At 41.6% G+C, this 18,549-nt stretch overlaps 1 protein-coding gene across 1 annotated transcript in view; it reads right to left on the bottom strand.

Moving 5' to 3' along the window:
• Positions 1-18,549, bottom strand: part of LOC126336292 (tubulin gamma-1 chain-like) — a 68,320-nt gene that overhangs the window by 28,474 nt on the left and 21,297 nt on the right. Inside the window, exon 7 of the mRNA XM_049999825.1 lies at positions 964-1,075. Within this exon, the coding sequence (XP_049855782.1) occupies positions 964-1,075 (112 nt within the window). The remainder of the gene's footprint in view (positions 1-963; positions 1,076-18,549) is intronic.

Here is an 18,549-nt window from a genome sequence, read left to right on the forward strand (position 1 = left end):
TTTTGGCCTGAGTGGAAACAGACGCCGTGCACGGTAGCTCGGCGTGTTCAGTCAGGGAGCTGTTTGGCCTCTGTAATAAAAAAAACTGAGTGGAAGTATCAACAAACGAACTTAAACCGATGTCATGTGACGTCCGCAATGACCAATCACACAAAAAAAGTGGTCAGCGTGACGGATTGCCGTCCTACGGGTCCGGGTTCGATTCCCGGTTGGGTCGGAGATTTTCTCCACTCAGGGACTGGGTGTTTCATCCCCATCCGGCGCGTAGGTCGCCCAATGTGGCGCCGAATGTAATAAGATCTGCACGAAGGCGGCCGGACCTGCCCTGCAAGAGGCCTCGCGGCCAATGACGCCCAAAGCTCATTTCCACTTTCCATTGCTCTAGTGCGTCAGTCAGTACAAATCTCCAGAATAAATGTTTCACTCTACAGCAGAGTGTGTGTTGATATGGAACAGCCTGGAAGATTAAAATTGCGTACCGGCCTAGAACTTGAACCACGGGACCTTTGCCTATCGCGAGCCACTTCGGAAGGTAGGAGTTGCGCATATGGCGGAAGTAGAACTGCGAGTCGTATCTGGATAGCTCTGCCGCTAGAGCACTTGTCCGCGAAAAGGAGAAGTCCTTAGGTTCGAGTCCTGAACCGGCACCCAGCTTTGATCAGCCAGGAAATTTCAATGCAAATCTCATTATAACTCCAAAGAACTATGAAATTCTGTCTACTACAAATTTTCATCTTGTAGTTAACTAAAATTCAATGAAATGTACGAAGACCTATAAGGAACTGTACCACTATCAGAGTACAGCAGTAACTGGGGAAGATGGACAGATACACCACAAGTGTTTACACCACGTGAGTTGGGAAACTGTATTAAGCTGGGTAAATGAAGTTTCTTTTTGTCTGTTACTTAATACTTCTCTGATTTACAGTACAAAGAATGCAGTTTGTCACAAATATGACTTACCTCTGATGGTGGAGTTAGAGGAGTGTAGCCTGTCATCAGGAAGTGCAGGATTGGAGTGGGAATCAGCGGTGCAACGATGCTCACCAGGTTGTTCTTTGCGTAAGACGGGTACCTGGACACAGCGATCGCTCTCTTATTGACAACTGTACCATAAACACCGCGTGACATGACAGTGCAATGCTGACAGAACAAAATAAAAATACCTGCACATGATTTTTACTCCAAAAACTACCTAAAAATGCTGGTCGATTTGCTGGCACGGTTTGAATAAATTACTTAATTTTTCATGTTTACTGAAAATGTCCCCAGTCAAACAGGCCTGGTATCGATTAGTAGTAGGACACTGTTACTTGCGATACAATGTGTCACTGTATATGGTAAGAATGTAAAGTCTATCGAGTATTATCCTTAGTTGTTGTGGACTATATATTTTCATTTCAAGTCAATAAAAGTGATATAGCGATATGCTACACTTAATAGTGAAATCATAGAAGCAGTTTCTATTACAATGAAGGCAAATTCCTCACTATAACACCGAAGGAAGAATTTTCTGCTGTCTCATTGCTGTTCTTTTTTTGTTCCCCCTCCATTTTTCGCTTTCTGTCTATTACTTTAAAGCATTCAGTCCCATCTCATGAGTTGTATGTTCTTGTTTTCTGTTTTCTCTGCTGTTTCCTCATTCTTCATAGCGTGTACGGATTTTTTTTCTCATATAAACTTCCATTTGTTCTACGTCTCTGGATGTTCTCCCTTATGATCTGATATGCAGAAAAATGATGCATAAATCATTGCTTTAGTTGGTGGTATATTTGAGAGCCTGAAGAACATTATTTACTACTCTGCTATTACCGCTCTCACTAGTCGTCGACTTACACACATGTTCTCTCAAATAATAAAATTTTGTTGTTGCTTGCTTTGCCTTTGTTGCTAGTAGTTTTGTAACAATATTAACGTGATGTTTAGCCTAGTTGCAATATCTCTCAGTTGTGTTAACAAATGTCTATTTTCATGTTTAATACACGATTTAGGAGGAATATCTGGTTAAATGTAATACAGAGTCACATCGATTTAACTATGCCAGTTTACTGCATTATGTACGTAAAGGTAGATGTGTAGTAGCTATCACGTCATAAAACAGAAAATCAATTGGTCCTAGAAACGACATTCATGCTTTGCAAAACGTTCCGGCCAGTGCGAGATATGTGTGTTTATTATATCTTAACATCAGTGTTAAAACTTTATCTTGTACAACACTTCCACAGAACACAGTAAGTCTGTATTTCACAGCCGACTTGTTGGCCTATATCAGCATCTAGCTGTAAATTTACATCAACACTCTGGAAACGACAGTCAATCATACAGGGTGGTCCATTGATAGTGACCGGGCTAAATATCTCACGAAATAAGCATCAAACGAAAAAATTACAAAGAACTAAACTCGTCTAGCTTGAGGGGGGAAACCAGATGGTGCTATGGTTGGCCCGCTAGATGGCGCTGCCATAGGTTAAACGGATATCAACGGCGTTTTTTTTTAAATAGGAACCCCCATTTTTTATTACATATTCGTGTAATACGTAAATAAATATGAATGTTTTAGTTGGACCACATTTTTCGCTTTGTGATAGATGGCGCTGTAATAGTCACAAACTTATTAGTACTTAGTATCACGTAACATTTCGCCAGTGCGGTCGGTATTTGCTTCGTGATACATTACCCGTGTTAAAATGGACAGTTTACCAATTGCGGAAAAGGTGGACATCGTGTTGATGTATGGCTGTTGTGATCAAAACGCCCAACGGGCGACGACATCATTCAAGTGTCCGGACCGTTCGGCGGATACTTACGTTATTTAAGGAAACAGGAAGTGTTCAGCCACATGTGAAGCGTCAACCACGACCAGCAACAAATTATGGTGCCCAAGTAGGGGGTTTAGCTGCTGTCGCGGCTAATTCGCACATCAGTGGCAGACAAATTTCGCGAGAATTGGGAATCTCAAAAACGTCGGTGTTTAGAATGCTACATCTACATCGATTGCACTCGTACCATATTTCTATGCATCAGGAATTGCATGGCGACGACTCTGAACGACGTGAACAGTTCTGTAGCTGGGCACAAGAGAAATTACGGGACAATGACAGACTTTTTGCACGCGTTCTATTCAGCGACGAAGCGTCATTCACCAACAGCGGTAACGTAAACACCCATAATATGCACTACTGGGCAACGGAAAATTCATGATGGCTACGACATTGGAACATCAGCGACCTTGGCGGGTTGATCAATGGTGCGGCATTATGGGAGGAAGGATAATTGGCCCCATTTTATCGATGGAAATCTAAATGGTTCAATGTATGCTGATTTCCTAAGTAATGCTCTACCGATGTTACTACAAGAGATTTCACTGCATGGCAGAATGGCGAAGCACTTCCAACATGATGGATGTCTGGCACATAGCTCGCGTGCGGTTGAAGCGGTATTGAATAGCATATTTCATGACAGGTGGATTGGTCGTCGAAGCACCATACCATGGCCCGCACGTTCACCGGATCTGACGTGCCCGGATTTCTTTCTGTGGGGAAAGTTGAAGGATATTTGCTATTGTGATCCACCGGCAAAGCGTGACAACGGGCGTCAGCGCATTGTCAATGTATGTCCGAACATTACAGAAGTCGAACTACTCGCTGCTGAGAAGAATGTCGCTACACGTAATGCCAAATGCATTGAGGTTGATGGACATCATTTTGTGCATTTATTGCATTAATATGGTATTTACAGGTAATCACCCTGTAACTGCATGCGTTCTCAGAAATGATAAGTTCACAAAGGTACATTATCACATTGGAATAACCGAAATAAAATGTTCAAACGTACCTACGTTCTGTATTTTAATTTAAAAAACCAACCTGTTACCAACTGTTCGTCTAAAATTCTGAACCATATGATTGTGACTATTTTAGCGCCATCTATCACAAAGCGAAAAAAGTGGCCCAACTAAAACATTCATATTTCTTTACGTACTACAAGAAAAATAAAAATGGGGGCTCCTATTTAAAAAATTGCTTTGGAGAGACTGTATTTTTTTGTTTACTGACACACAGTCATTAGCTGTTTTTGTTTTACTAGCATAAATACAATGGAACTTAGATCCAATTTTCTTCTTGTGCAGCTCCTTTGCGAAATCTGTAATTTTTGTTTACAAAATAAACCAAAAACCACATGTACTTTTGAATACAGTCTTGTCGTATGTGCACTTTTCGTGTACTGCTAAAAAAGAGTGGATTGTCGCTTTCTTTGAGACTTTTCGCTGTATTTTACTGGTTTTGCTGATCCAGTTGCATAAAGATAAGGCTTATTTTAGTGTTAACACGATTCTCGGTATTGTAAATATTAATTCGCTGCGAAGCACCACTTTTTGGCCACTGGAGTTGTTGCAGCACTTCTAAAAGTTTTGCCAGACGATTATATTGTTCCAGAAATAGAGGACAATGAAAACGAAGATATTGATGCTAATGATGCTTCTAGTCCTGCAGATTTAGGTATTGACGAGATTTTTGAAAAATCTTTAGGTTTCTGTGCAATTTTTAAAAGAGTCGTGATTTAATGTGTACAAGTCAGTTCGAAATCAGTTTACCTGAAATTGAAGAGAAATGTAAAAAAGTAGAAAGGTGACTGAGACTGAAATTGACTGAAGATAGAGAAAATTTTAACTGAATTACTTTCTTCAAAGGAAGAAACTCTGTGAAATTGTGCAACCCAATGAAACCCGTACACTGGTGTTACAAGCAGTGGCGCATTGCAGACATGAAAAAATACAGTCTTGTTTTGACTTTTATCAAGGGAGAAATGAGGTTTTGGACTGGGAACTGGAAAATTGAGCGTTTGGGTATTTTAAGTATTCAAAAGAAGTTTTGGGGTAAAAGCAGGAGGATAAGCTTTGTACGTACTATTTTATGGCTAGAAAGCTGAAGGTGTTTTTGACGTAATGAGGATAAATAGGGTAAGTTTCCCACCAGGCCTTTCACCTTCCGACGAAATGAAAAGAAGTGACTTTTATTAGAGGATGACATCCACTGAAATTAGGGCACTTTGTTGAAAGACAACAAAACTGTGACATTTGTCTCCAGAAAGTAGGAGGATGGCAATAAAATCAACATTCAGTGCTCTTCTGTTCTAAAGACTACAGTTGTAATGCGGTATTTGTGAACCACGCTGACAGTCTTATATATGCTTATGCGCTGGGGAGAAGATCCAGAAAGTGTTTGTAACTGCTTATGAATTGTACTGTGAGTTGTGTAGAAAGATTGCACTTCTGGAGTTTACGAAAAATGTTGCTCAGAGACTGTTGGGACAGATGAATTCAAAGTATATCAATCCTAGAGCTGCAAGTCAAGTTCTGATACAGGGCTATGCATGAAACAAAAGGAAGACCAAACTCAAAATGGTTATTTCGTGGAGTATTTTTCCTACTACGACAAAAATAAAAATATTTTTTAAGTTTAGGCAACAAGAAGGTAATACTCTAAACCTAGCGGTCCGTGTGTCAGCACGGTTGTAGTACATTATTAGATTCTTCTCTTGACATTGGTTCTTGAAATTTTGTAACTAGGGTTTCAAAGGATAACTGGTATCTGTCTCGATACGTTTGACATTCCATTTATTTCAGCAATTGATTGACTATGTCCCGTGGCTCAAACAAATCTGTGTAAATATGTGTATTCCAAGTGCCCTATTGGTCATTTCCGCATATGTTAAGCCGAAGTAAGTAATATTCTAGGATGTGTTGGACGAGTGCTGTTGCAGGCAGCCTCCTATAGAGCACTGGTTTCTTGCATTTTCCCAATACCTTACCATGAATGAAAGTCTACCACCTACTGTACGTCTGATTACCCTAAGATATCACATAACAACGAAGTCTTATAATTACTGTTACAATCAGGTATTTAGATTAGTTGACCGATAACTGTCAGAGGAGTTCAACGAGCTCTGAGTAAATAGTTCAGCTGGGCAGTTTAGTTTTTTAATTCATCTATTTTACGTAGCATAGTTTAATAGTTGGTAGAACGATTTTAATACATTATAATCAACTTTGTCAGTAGGGACAAAAATCGTGCCACCTCCGCACCCCCCCCCCCCTCCCCCGGCCAATCCCCATACCGATCATGCATGATTTGCATGATCATAACCAGTAAGGCCGCTGACGACCGTGCTGTTGAGGGCCCCAAATTAAATCATCATTATCATCATCATCATCACATCCACTTGCCACTCATTGATACTGCAGTCGTAGGATATAACGTTTTTTCGTTTAGTGAAATTCACTGTTTTATATTACTGTGCATTTAAACCAGTACCGGTCCTCACGGGCCATTCAATATCGATTGGCCGCCGTGTCACCCTCTGCCAATGGCGTTATTCGGGTGCGGTGTGGAGAGGCATGGGGTCAATGCTATGCTCTCCCACCTGTTGTCGGTTTCCCACGCATTAGAGCCATTAGTTCTCAGTGAAGTAGCTCCTCAGTTGCATCACGAGGCTGAGTGCAGCCCAGTCCAGCCCTCCCACCAAGGAAAAAAAATCTCTGGCAGTACATGAAATCAAACCCAGGTCCTCAGCACGGCAATCGTAAACATTTACCACTTAGCTACGGAGTCGTATCTTAGACTTAAAATTAGCTGCTAATGTTTGCACCACATTGACATATTGTGAAACTCCGACTGAATAATTTATTAAATTTACTGGACATCGACTCAATATACGCATAGGTAGTAAGGATATGTTATTCCAAAATGCTTCAATTCCATGGCACAAATCATTAGTGACAGTGAATGGTGACTGGTGCCATGCCAGTCTCTCATTAACTAGTGACGAGATGTTTTCAGTGGATGGTGGTTGTGGAGAACACGTTGGCATGGGTAACACCCGAACATCTTCTGTTGCGTTCGGTCACACAGAATGTGGAACATGTGATCTGGCTTTACCTTACTGAAAGATAATGGCACGAAGATGTTGAAGACAGGGTACAGCTACCAGCATTAATACGTCAAAACAGCAGCGGTTGCTGCACAAACGACCGGCTGTAGAAATCAGAGGTGATCACGCTGTGTACCCAATGGCACCCGATACAATCAGGCCAGCTGCTGGACCCATATGACGACGACGAATGCAAGGTAGCAACGTTAGTTCTCCTAGGGGCCTCTGCACTACTGTGGTGCTGTACATAGAACAAGGATTCGTCTGAAAAGTCGGCTTGGAGGCATCCTGTGTTCAGAGTTGTTGTGTGCACTACTGTCGGTGATGTTCCCCTGCTGGTGCGTCGACAGAAGGAGCAACAATGGTCGCCAAGCTGAGAGTCTGTGGCACTTCAGGTGTTGCTCTACTGTCCGTGAGGATATTCGTCTTGTTGTAAACAAGCTCATTTCGTGACTCAAGGTGCCGCGTGGTTACAGTTAAACTGACGGCGTTCCGAGTACTGCAGCACGGGTTGTAAACGTCCCAAGATACTGAAACATCGTAGGTATGTTCATTAATCAGTGCGCTCACGCAGTAGCCTGAAATAAATAACAGTTCCACTTTCTGCCACCTGGTAAAAATATGACGTTGTAAGAAGTCTTAATGTGACATGTTTCCTGCCACTTGGTAAAAATATGACGCTGTAAGAAGTCTGAATGTGACATGTTTCCTGTTTTGATGTCAGTGAGCTGTTTACTCACTTGATGATGCGAGTTGTTTTTGTTTTAGGGGAATGACTGTTGGTATAAAGCGTTAAGAAGGTTGCCGTTTTTGGTACGAAATGCAGTGGTTACTGAGAATAAAGACCGTGCACTCCTGGTGAAGTTGTTTTACTAGAACGGCAGCAACAACAGCGCTGCATTCCGAGAATATCGCCGGCAAAACAGCTGCGAAGAAACTCCATGTCAATAATTAGGCTAAAGAATATGATCAGTAAATCTGAAGAAACAGGTCAATTAGGTGGTGCAGCAATGAGAAGGAGGCGGCCCATTTGCATGGCAGTTGAAACTGCTGTAACTACAGTCGACCTGTGTCACGAGAATTGTCTCTCCCTTGGGCAACAAATTACACTGGTATCCCTACAAGATTCAGAAAGGACACCAAATGAACCCCCAAGATTCTTTGGCACCCATGGAAGGCATAAGATGTCGAGAATATTCTTTGGACGGACGAGGCACATTCTACTCTGTACGATGCCGTGAGCGCACAGAACTGTTGCATATGGACTTCTACTTCGCCACAAGCTAAGCAGGAACATCCACTTCTCTCAGTTTATGTGACTGTGTGGAGTGCTTGCACACGTTCCCGCTTTCTAGGTATTGTTTTTTTTAGATGACACTTCGTTAGCCTGTTAGGTGTATAGTGACACGTGCACACTATAAAGATCGCCTTGTGCAACAAATGATTCCAGATATGCAACTGTTTCCACACCACTATTTTCACGCAAGGTGGGGTCACACCGCATGTCGCTTGCCATGTGAAAAATTTGCTTCGAGAAACCTTTGTTAACGACCACATCATATCTAGGCTGGTTCAAATGGCTCTGAGCACTTTGGGACATAACATCTGAGATAATCAGTCCCCTAGAACTTAGAACTACTTAAATCTAACTAACCTAAGGACATCACACACATCCATGCCCGAGGCAGGACTCGAAACTGCCACCGTAGCGGTCACGCGGTTCCAGACTGAAGCGCCTAGAACCGCTCGGCCACCCTGCCCGGCCCATATCTAGGCGATTTCAAGATGTGTTGCCTTCCAAATCCTCCCTCTAACTCCATGTGATTTCTGGAAGTGGTAATATCTGAAAGATCGTATCTATCAGGGATGTATGCGGACTCTTCTTGATTTGAGGGATAGCATTCGACCACATATCGCTCTGATCACAACGATAGGCTGCAAGCAATTGTCGGCCATACCGTATTACGCGTGCAGCTTTCTGCTGAGTCGGCAGAACATACTGATCACATGTTGTAACTAATAATGATGCGAAAACTACTGTTATCATGTTTCGATCGCTTCTCCATTTTCCTGCATCTACGCCATATTGTACCTGCTCTCAGTGCCATATTTTCAGCTGGTGCTAGACAGTGGAATCATTTTTTTTTCAGCATACTCCTTGAGCGCATTGATTAATGAACTTATTTACAGTTTTTCAGCGTTCTGCAATACGTACAGTCCCTCCTGCAGTAGTTGGATAACCGTCAGTTTAATTCTAACAAGCCGGTACCTGAAGTGGCCGTATGATCCTGTATGGCCGAGAGAATAATATGTCTGTTCTCTTGTACGCTATAAAATCACGCAGGGCGGCTGAGACCTAGCGTGTCGTTGTTTTTTTGAACCCATCGATTGACTATACCCTTGACAAGCCTGAGGTTCCGATCAACGTGAGCCCCAATCTTACGAAACGATGTTAAATCGCAGTCTTTATAGGCCACGATGCTGCTACTTTCGAATCTGATACGGGGCGGTACAGCTACCTCTTCCTTACACGAGGTATAGCATGATATTATCACAGCCAAACAACAATTAAATACGATTTTTGGGTGAGAAATCTGCTGCTCAAACTTCCCTCACATACAGATCGGAAATGGCGCTACTTGTTCCTACTTCGTGCACACACACTGAAATGCTGACTATTTGCGTAACCTATATCAATTACGCTTTATGTCAGTCTGACGTTCGTCGCATGTCGTCTTCACGGCAGTGCAATTTCAGCTGCTAGCTGTGTAGATTAACTCCCTCATCTGTTGGTGACTTACTGTCCAAGTTGCCATGCTGCCAACTTACTACTAAGCAATCCTTAGTGAAGGCACGATTTTCGTTTGAATCACAATGTGTTCGTGCTTTAGTTATACTTATCAGAAGAAAGTGACTTTTAAACTGAATGTCTCTCGAGACCTAGCTCCTTTAATGGTGCATGTGTCTATCGTAATTCTTGCATCAGCACTACGTATCAGAACCTAAATTCGTATATGAAAACGACAACATTGCATGGCGTCATTCGAGGTTCAGTGTGGTGACATTTCAAGCTGCAAGTCACTGCCCAGCTGATAGTAGTTTCGAGTAACAGCTCCACGTGTAGGTTTCCCTCGTGTGATGACGGACTGCTCGCTTAATAACACAGCAAAAGCAAAGGCGTGTTCAGCACTTACATTCTTATCTACGTGTGTGGTTTGTGCGTGATCCATTATCCTGTAATATCTCTCTGGCTTACACGCGCTCTCTGCTACATGGCGCGATTCGCTTTTTGGACGATGTGATTTTACTTCTTAGACAGATTGTCTGGACAGCTTTCAGAATCCGAGTACTGCAGTGTATTATAGAGAGAATCTTCAGGACACACTATTATATTACAATAAATGAACAAATCCTTCAGAATCGATTAGCTAACAACATTCTCTTTCTTTATGTATGATGTTTATCTATCTTTGTCGAAGTTTATGACTCAACACTTACGATTATAAAAATCTTAGTAAATAATGAAGACGACTGATAAATAATTTAACAACTATCAAGACACGAAAGTAATATCTGTGATGACCGGGAATAGAGTTGTGTCTTAGGAAACACTGAGCCACCGCGTACAGAAACTAGTCAGCTTCTCTTGAGTAAATGAGTAAATGTCTCATCGTCATACCAAGAGTGATATTCGTAATTTCTCTAATGTGGACTAGACAAACAGTACGATTGAACTCTACTTACATCTATACATATACATACTTCGCAATTCAGTGCATAATGAATCTCGGAGGGCACTTAGAACCAATATTACCTTTTTACATCCCTGTTCAAGTCGTACATGAAACTAGAAAAAAAGATTAATGCACACAGCTATATGCGCTCTAGTCTGTTTTACTATTTCTTCATGATCCATACTGGAGATGTACGATCTAAGTGTTAAATTTATTTTCTTTCCTCCTTGGAATTCTGTTTCTGCCAATTTACTTTAGAGTTTCATGATAACTAATTATTTCGAACGATCCTGATTTACGTTTCGTGAGCACCACTATTACACTTTCATATAAGACTGACAACCACCGCAAACTCTAAAACACTACTCTAAAATCGGTTACAAAACAGTTTTGTAAGCTGCTATCTTTTAAAAAAATGCACGGCACTTCCAAGAATCATCCCAAATACCTATTTTCCCTATACATTTTGCCAGTCATTGATTTCACATCCTCATTCTATTTCAAATCGTCTCGTAAAGTTACCGCTAGGTACGTACAGTCAAAAGTATTCTGGATTTAAAGTGCGGAACATATAAGTAAAAGAATCCCTTTAGAAAAACAGAATGCTTGAGGAAGGGACGATCGAACGCAGATAGTTTATTCACTACAAAACAATTAATAAAGAAAAAGTGAGACTTTAATGTGGAAAAGCATATAGTCTCTATAGATTACATAAAACCTTCAATTGTGTATGTAGACAAATACTATGGAGCATACAAGAGGAAGAAGGCTGTCCTAAACACTTCATCATAAAGAGTCAGAAAAATGTCTACACACACACACACACACACACACACACACACACACACACACACACACACACACACACACACAAAAAAAAAATAATCATTAGCAGGTGAAAGAATTTCAGATATGATGCTTGTGATTCAGGATGTTAGGCAAGGGAGCAGTTTATCTCGACATTGTATACTATATACAATGATGTAATGTCAAGAAGATGGAAAGAAGAAGTATGTCGTAGGTTACAGATATTACAGTATGGAATCACAGATACCTGTCTTTTTGAAGATGATAAGTTTATTGTAATTGACGATGAATATAAATTACAATAGGCCATTCACAAGTTGAACCTGCTGGACAAAGAATACAGTATTGAAATGTCAATTAATAACACGAATGTAATCGCAATTAAAGGAGATGAGCCAATCTGATACAAATTTTTGTCAATAACACCATAATTGAACAAGTTAACAGTTTTAACAACTTAAGAAATGGAAGAAGTCATGAGAATGACACAGATATATACAAAAAACTTCATCAATTTCAGTGTATACTCGTATAACAACGAGCACCGCCATTCTGACCACAAAGGGGCTGATCGAACCCGAGCGACCATGTCATCCATCAAACAACGTAGTCATGTGGATGCGAAATCAACACACCACACTCCCAGCAGTTATCAAAGCAGCAGACATGGTGCCTCTACCAGTCGATAAAGTAGCTCTTCAACTGACATCACGTTCCATACCTCCCAACAAGGAAAAATCCTTGGCAATATTAGGAATCGACTCTGGTATTCCACAGGACAGTCAGTAGCGATGATCATTCCACTACGAAGGCGGAGTTCAGTTTATATGTGGCCCAATTAATACAACCTTAAAGAACGGAGTTTGAAAGGAAGCAAAGATAACATTTTATAGAACTATCGTCCTGACATATTTGATGCACGCGAGTGCAACCTGGGTTCTCACAAATAGCAATAAAAGTAAAATACAACAGCTGGAATGAGATTTCTAAGAACAGTGAAAGGTTGCCCAAACCAATAGGCCTACCGGATTAGGAATGGAGAAATTAGAGAAGAACTGGAGTCTTGAAGGGATAAACAACACAATAGAGAAATAAAGAAACAGATGGAAAGAGCACGTGAGAAGAATACCTGAGGAAATATGTGGAGGAACAATGGTTGAGATACAGCTCGAGAGGAAGAAGAAACCTCGGTAGGTCCAAAATTAGATGGGCTCAACAATAATCTTTGCCGACGAAACAGGCAGTTAGGCTAATCGCTGGACAAGAAGATGACAATCATGAAGTTCGGAACACACCATTACATGACGACTGTTTCATTCGCGCTTTCAGGAGGAAAACGTGAAAGTCGGAGAAGCATATGAATGTGTACAGGGTGTACCAGAAAGAATGATCAATATTCAAGGATAGGATAAGAACTATCATTCGAAGCAAAAAAATCTGGTAAACATAGGCTCTGAAATGCTTACTGTAACACCTCCGTTTCTAATCCCGACCTGATCTGATCGAATAGCAGCCCAATATTTAATATTAACATGACCGTGAACCTAATGGGGATGGTAATCGGAATTGACTGCTACGGAAGTAGTTACTTTCCAGTTCCTCCTGTTCAAAACTATAATACTGAATGTATGGTAATAAGGAACACCAACACAGTTTTACTAATTACGAACTTATATTCTCCTCAAAACACAAAAAGGAGACAGCCACTGCCTTCGTCGTACATATCTAATTACGGCTAATCTCAGCACAGGCTTTCTTCATTTGCCATTATCGTCACACGCTAATCCATCACTGCATACAACACTGCAATCCAAGGTTAGGCTGGCGCGGTAGACGCGAAACTAAATATCGGAACTAGTAACGTCACTGATCACTTTCATAATGATACTTCTTCACTTTCCCAGTATTTATTTATTATTTAGGGGTCTAACCACGGCAATGGTGACACCCTCCTCGGTTAAAAACCCTGTATTCCAATAATGACCTCCACACAAACACCATTCCCGCCAACCACTCTGGCGCATCTCGATACTCGCTCTCGCAACACGTTACAATCGATTGTTCGCCCTATCGACCTGTGCCGAGCGCAAAGTTACACTAAGGGCCTAAGGACCCTTTACAATACCATAAGAGCTATGAGCACTTTTTCATCTTCTATGCTGTGAAACACATCCCTTCTGTGACAGACTCTGCTTTCCATATTGTGCGAGGTGGTTGCATGGGTCGAAACAAGAACAATGTGTCCATCAGACACGAGCTCTAAATTGCGTACCTTAAGAATATGAACACTTGCTCATCTTCGCTGCCGTATTGTAAAAACGTCTCTTCTACTGAACAAGTATTCATGGCTCTTAAGATATGTATTTTAAAGCCCATTTTTACTGGACATTGTTTTCTTTGTTTTGGTCCATACTAGCACCTTTGTAAACATGGAAAGCAGAGAGCTTACAGTACACGAGATTTTTTTTTTCACAGTATCGAAGATGAAGTAGTACTCATAGCTGTTAAGGTATGCAGTTCAGAGATGATGTTTACTAGCTCTCTTGGCCCCAAATGATCGCTAGAGTCATATCCCTGAATACTGACCATTCGTCGTGGACACAATGCATGAAAATTGCGAAATCCATAAGTTTTCTGGAAGAGGAAACCAAAAGACAAAGTCAGAAAATGATTCAAACCGCTATCTCGAGGTGAATGTAGGAACACTGCTCTCAGCTTTGCCAAGGTCCTGAAGGTTGTCGTTTGCTGTTGCCATCCTTTGTTCTGTCAGTGAAGAGCCAAATAGATATCTGTATTGTATAGATGACTGCGGCGAGGGATAGGTGTAGTGCCTTTGCCGTTAATATGTGAGTGGAGTTATAAGGCCGCAGAGAGAGGCAACTGACAATCACATAGCCTGCTCCTGTCGGAAAATACAGAAGGCCACAGAATTTATCACCATTCGACTGATGCATCACCATCCTCGACGTCACATACAGAATCACTGTATTCCAAGACACTGACTGACATATTGGTGATCGTGTGCAGTGTCAAGCTATTAATCTTGTTGGTCAAATTCATAGACTAGAAATTTCTTCTACATCTGTCATGAAAAACTGTTACTACTGAAACGAGCCTTACTTGCGTCAATGACTTCGGTTGCGGAGATACGAAGATAGTGCGTAGCAGATTATAGCACATCTTTGGTTTCTTTCTAAACTTAAATGACATATACATCTTTCGGAAATTCAACGTGCCTGGTTTTGTGACACGAGACAGCATATTTACATTTGGTTTTGATTGTAAGGTGTCTAAGATATTTGGTCTTTGAAATGATGTATAGGATAAAAACTATGATCTTCACTAACATAGCCCACATCCTGCCCACCACAAAGACAGACTTATCATTTCACTATCAGTTCGAAGAAAGCCAAGACTTATAATGGATATTGACTTATAGCAAATGCACCCAAAAGAATTTCTCTCTTCTAGCAATTGAAGATATCAGGTCGCTTTGGGTTCTAAAAGCTTTCAGAAGCTTTGTACCTTCAATGATGCTTCGTCCTGTGTTATCACCCAATGTCAAAAACCACTAACCTGTAAATATAGAAAGTGTTCGCAAGTCTATTAAACTTACCTTCCTAACATTAAGATATTCATCTCTGAGAAACTAAACTCTCTAAGTAGTTACTATTTAGGTAACAGATACATATTACAGAGCGGTAGCAATAGCACCAACTGATTATAATTACATGCATCTACTCACAGTGTGCGAAGTAATTATCATATGGCTGTGTAACTTGGTAGATATGCTAATGCATTAACGCGGAACTGATTTACGCTGGAAAAAATAGAGTTGCAACTTTGGCCACCAGGTGCAAACCTGACGCTGCGAATGCAAGACAGACGTTTAAAAATGTTTCCATACGAGATGGATTATGAACGGGACGTGGACAGGAAAGGTCAAACAAGTGAGAAAGGCATAATGTTGATTTTATTGTTAACCGGCGCTTAGACAATTTGTTCAATGTGAGCACCGGAGACGTCGATGAGATGCTGCATTCAAAAATCGACTTGATCGGCAGTTCTGGTGCAATCTGACCGAAGTATTCCTGTGTACTGGCCATCAGATCAGATGAGGTAGAGATCGAACGTGTCCTTGGTAAAAGCGGTCTTTTAGATATCCCCGGAACCAAAAATCACGTGGATTCAGATTAGGCGATCTTGCAGGCCATGCATCTGGAAAACCTCTTGAGATGACACATTCGTGAGAGGTTGCATTAAGTAGATCTGTCATGGAGAGAGTGACATGAGGTGATGCCCCACTTTGGGTGAAAACTGTGGTTTCGACATATAAAGTAAAACCGTATGGTTCCACGGAGCTTTTCAAGTTCGAAACATCCATGATGTGTGTATGCAGACTGAAGCGACGAATGAAAATTTTTAAATTTTTGGTGAGGCCAAGATTCGAACCCAGGTCTCCTGCTCAGTAGGCAGAGCCACTGATCACTACGCCTTCCTGGCATGGACTACCCTAACATGCCTCCCTTCTCAATCCAAATTCCCATTCGTGCCTCATTCCACCTAAATTCGAACAGTATTGCAGAGGCTATCCAACTGTACTCGAATAGCACCTCAGCATCGAATGAAAGATGAGATTCTGCCTGAATCCTAGCTTGGTACAAATTTGCATTCGTCGTTTCGGTCGGCATATATACATGACAGATGTTTGAGAATTTAAAAGGTCTCTGGGATCATGCAGTTTCATTTGATTAAAGCACCTGTGCCTGGGTTTAAGACATAATACCCCATTTCGGTCGATGCTAAGGTGCTATTCCTATACAGTTGGATAGCCTCTGCAATACTGTTCGAATTTAGGTGGAATGAGGCATGAATGGGAATTCGGATCGAAGAGGAAGGCATGTTAGGGTAGTCCATGAAACTGTGCAACACCACTGCGCTAGGATGGCGTAGTCTTACTGCATTTGCCTCGTGAGCAGGGGGCCAGGGTTCAAATCCTGGACTTGGTACAAATTTTCATTCGACGCTTTCCAAACAGTTTCGGTCTGCCAGAGCAGGAATCAGATGCTGTAAAAGGAAGTCTCGGTAACGTGTACACGTCATCGCACACGTGACAGGTCCTCTGGGCGTATTCTTTTCAAAGAAGAATGGACCGAGAATAAAGCTGCTTGTAAATCCGCGCCATACCGTCCAACACGGCGAATGCAGTGGCTCTTCGTGCACAACACATGGTTTAATAGTACCCAAATTTGGCAGTTCTGAGTATTCACCCTGTAGTATAAAATGTGCCTCGTTACGCCGTAGAATATTGCCTGTTCACATGTCATCAATTTCGATCCGTGCCAGAAACCGAAGTACAAATCAGAACGTTTCTGCGTATCATGAGGTTTCAGTTGCTTCACCGTCTGAATCTTGTAGGATTAACAGTGTAAAACGGACCACAAAACAATGCGTACTGTTGACCATTGGGAAACAGTTATAGTGACAATGCAGGAGCATTAGTACTGTGGGAGTTATGTGCTAAATCGTCCGTTACAGCAACAGCAACCTCACCGATAGCTTCCATCAGTATAGGACACCTTCATCTTCCAGGTGAAACACCAAGTTCACCCATGTTGTCGAATTTCATCTTGTTTAAACCAGTTAATGACGTTGGACCTCTCCTCAGACCTTTCGGTGAGCGATAATCTCTCAATGCAGGACTGCAGTTGCTGCCGTTCGCAGAAAACAATTTCACTAACAACGCTCGGTCTCTCCACTCTATAGCCATATGGCTTAATCAAGTTATGGCTTGTCAAATGACAGCGTGGATGTCATACAGCCAGTGTACTGCGCCACTTTCACCTGGCGCCCATACAATAATTACAGCTCACACTGGACTTCTGTGTGTTTGGCTATTAACTGGCGTGTGTGTGAAGTGGTACACTATGACGCACAAGTCTGTTCATGGTTATTAAATATCTGCAGTACTGTCTGTCGGAACTTCGGTTAGAATATCTTTCTGTACAGTCATTTTCACTAATGCATAGTTTCATCTTTATAGCTAACAGCAGTATACCAAGAGTTTCTTCGATAGCTGCAGCATCACATACCAGTTGAAAGTTTGATAGTGTAGTACGCTAAGTACAGTACAGTAACTCGGTATCTGAATCTAACTTTGAGTAAACCTTTCCTCACGGTTCGTGGTGTCACACTTCCCAGGTTTCAGCCGCTGACATTCGTCTATTCGTCAGAGCCACCCGGACCATGGTACGATCCTCCAGTGCTATAGTCCCTCCTGAAGGAGCAGTACTTTCTCCTCTTGATGCGCTTTCGTGCTGGGTCTGTATCGTCACCACTAGTCCTGTAGCCATTGTAGCACAGCCAACCGTCTGTGCGATCTGTCGACATGATGCTCTCATATCCCTTATGATAATGGTTCAAATGACTCTGAGCACTATGAGGCTCAACTTCTGAGGTCATCAGTTCCCTAGAACGTAGAACTAATTAAACCTAAATAACCTAAGGACATCACACACAATCATGCCCGAGGCAGGATTCGAACCTGCGACCACAGCGGTCTCGCGGCTCCAGACTGAAGCGGCTTATGATAATGGTTAGTCCTTTTTCAAAGACTGAAAGTTGGCCATAAGCCGTATGGCATGTCCTCAGGGAATGTTGTTTTCGATCTTCACCTAAAAGTTTCAGTGACGTTAGACACATCCAGTAGCCATCACGTACTCCCACCACTCTTTATTATGTAGGAATGCCTTTATCTCTGCAGAAAAGAAATCAGCATAACAACGATTTTTTAATCTACATACGCCAAAGGCCTAAAAATAGTAAAATGTCACCTTGGTTCTGTTCTGTCATGGTGTTCATGGTACCGGGTGGTTATAATTAAATTGGTGGTGTACCGAAAGCTGCAGTACGGGATTTGTACATCGCACATACTGAATCATTGTAGGTGTAATAGTTAATCGGTGCAAATACGCAACATCCTAAAAAAATTTAAAAAAGTATTTTCACCAGATGGCAGAAAGTCGAACTATTATTCTTCAGCACACACCGAGAGCGCGCCATTTACTGAACATACCAA

Source organism: Schistocerca gregaria, chromosome 2 (genome assembly GCF_023897955.1).
Source record: "Schistocerca gregaria isolate iqSchGreg1 chromosome 2, iqSchGreg1.2, whole genome shotgun sequence".
Classification (NCBI taxonomy): domain Eukaryota; kingdom Metazoa; phylum Arthropoda; class Insecta; order Orthoptera; family Acrididae; genus Schistocerca; species Schistocerca gregaria.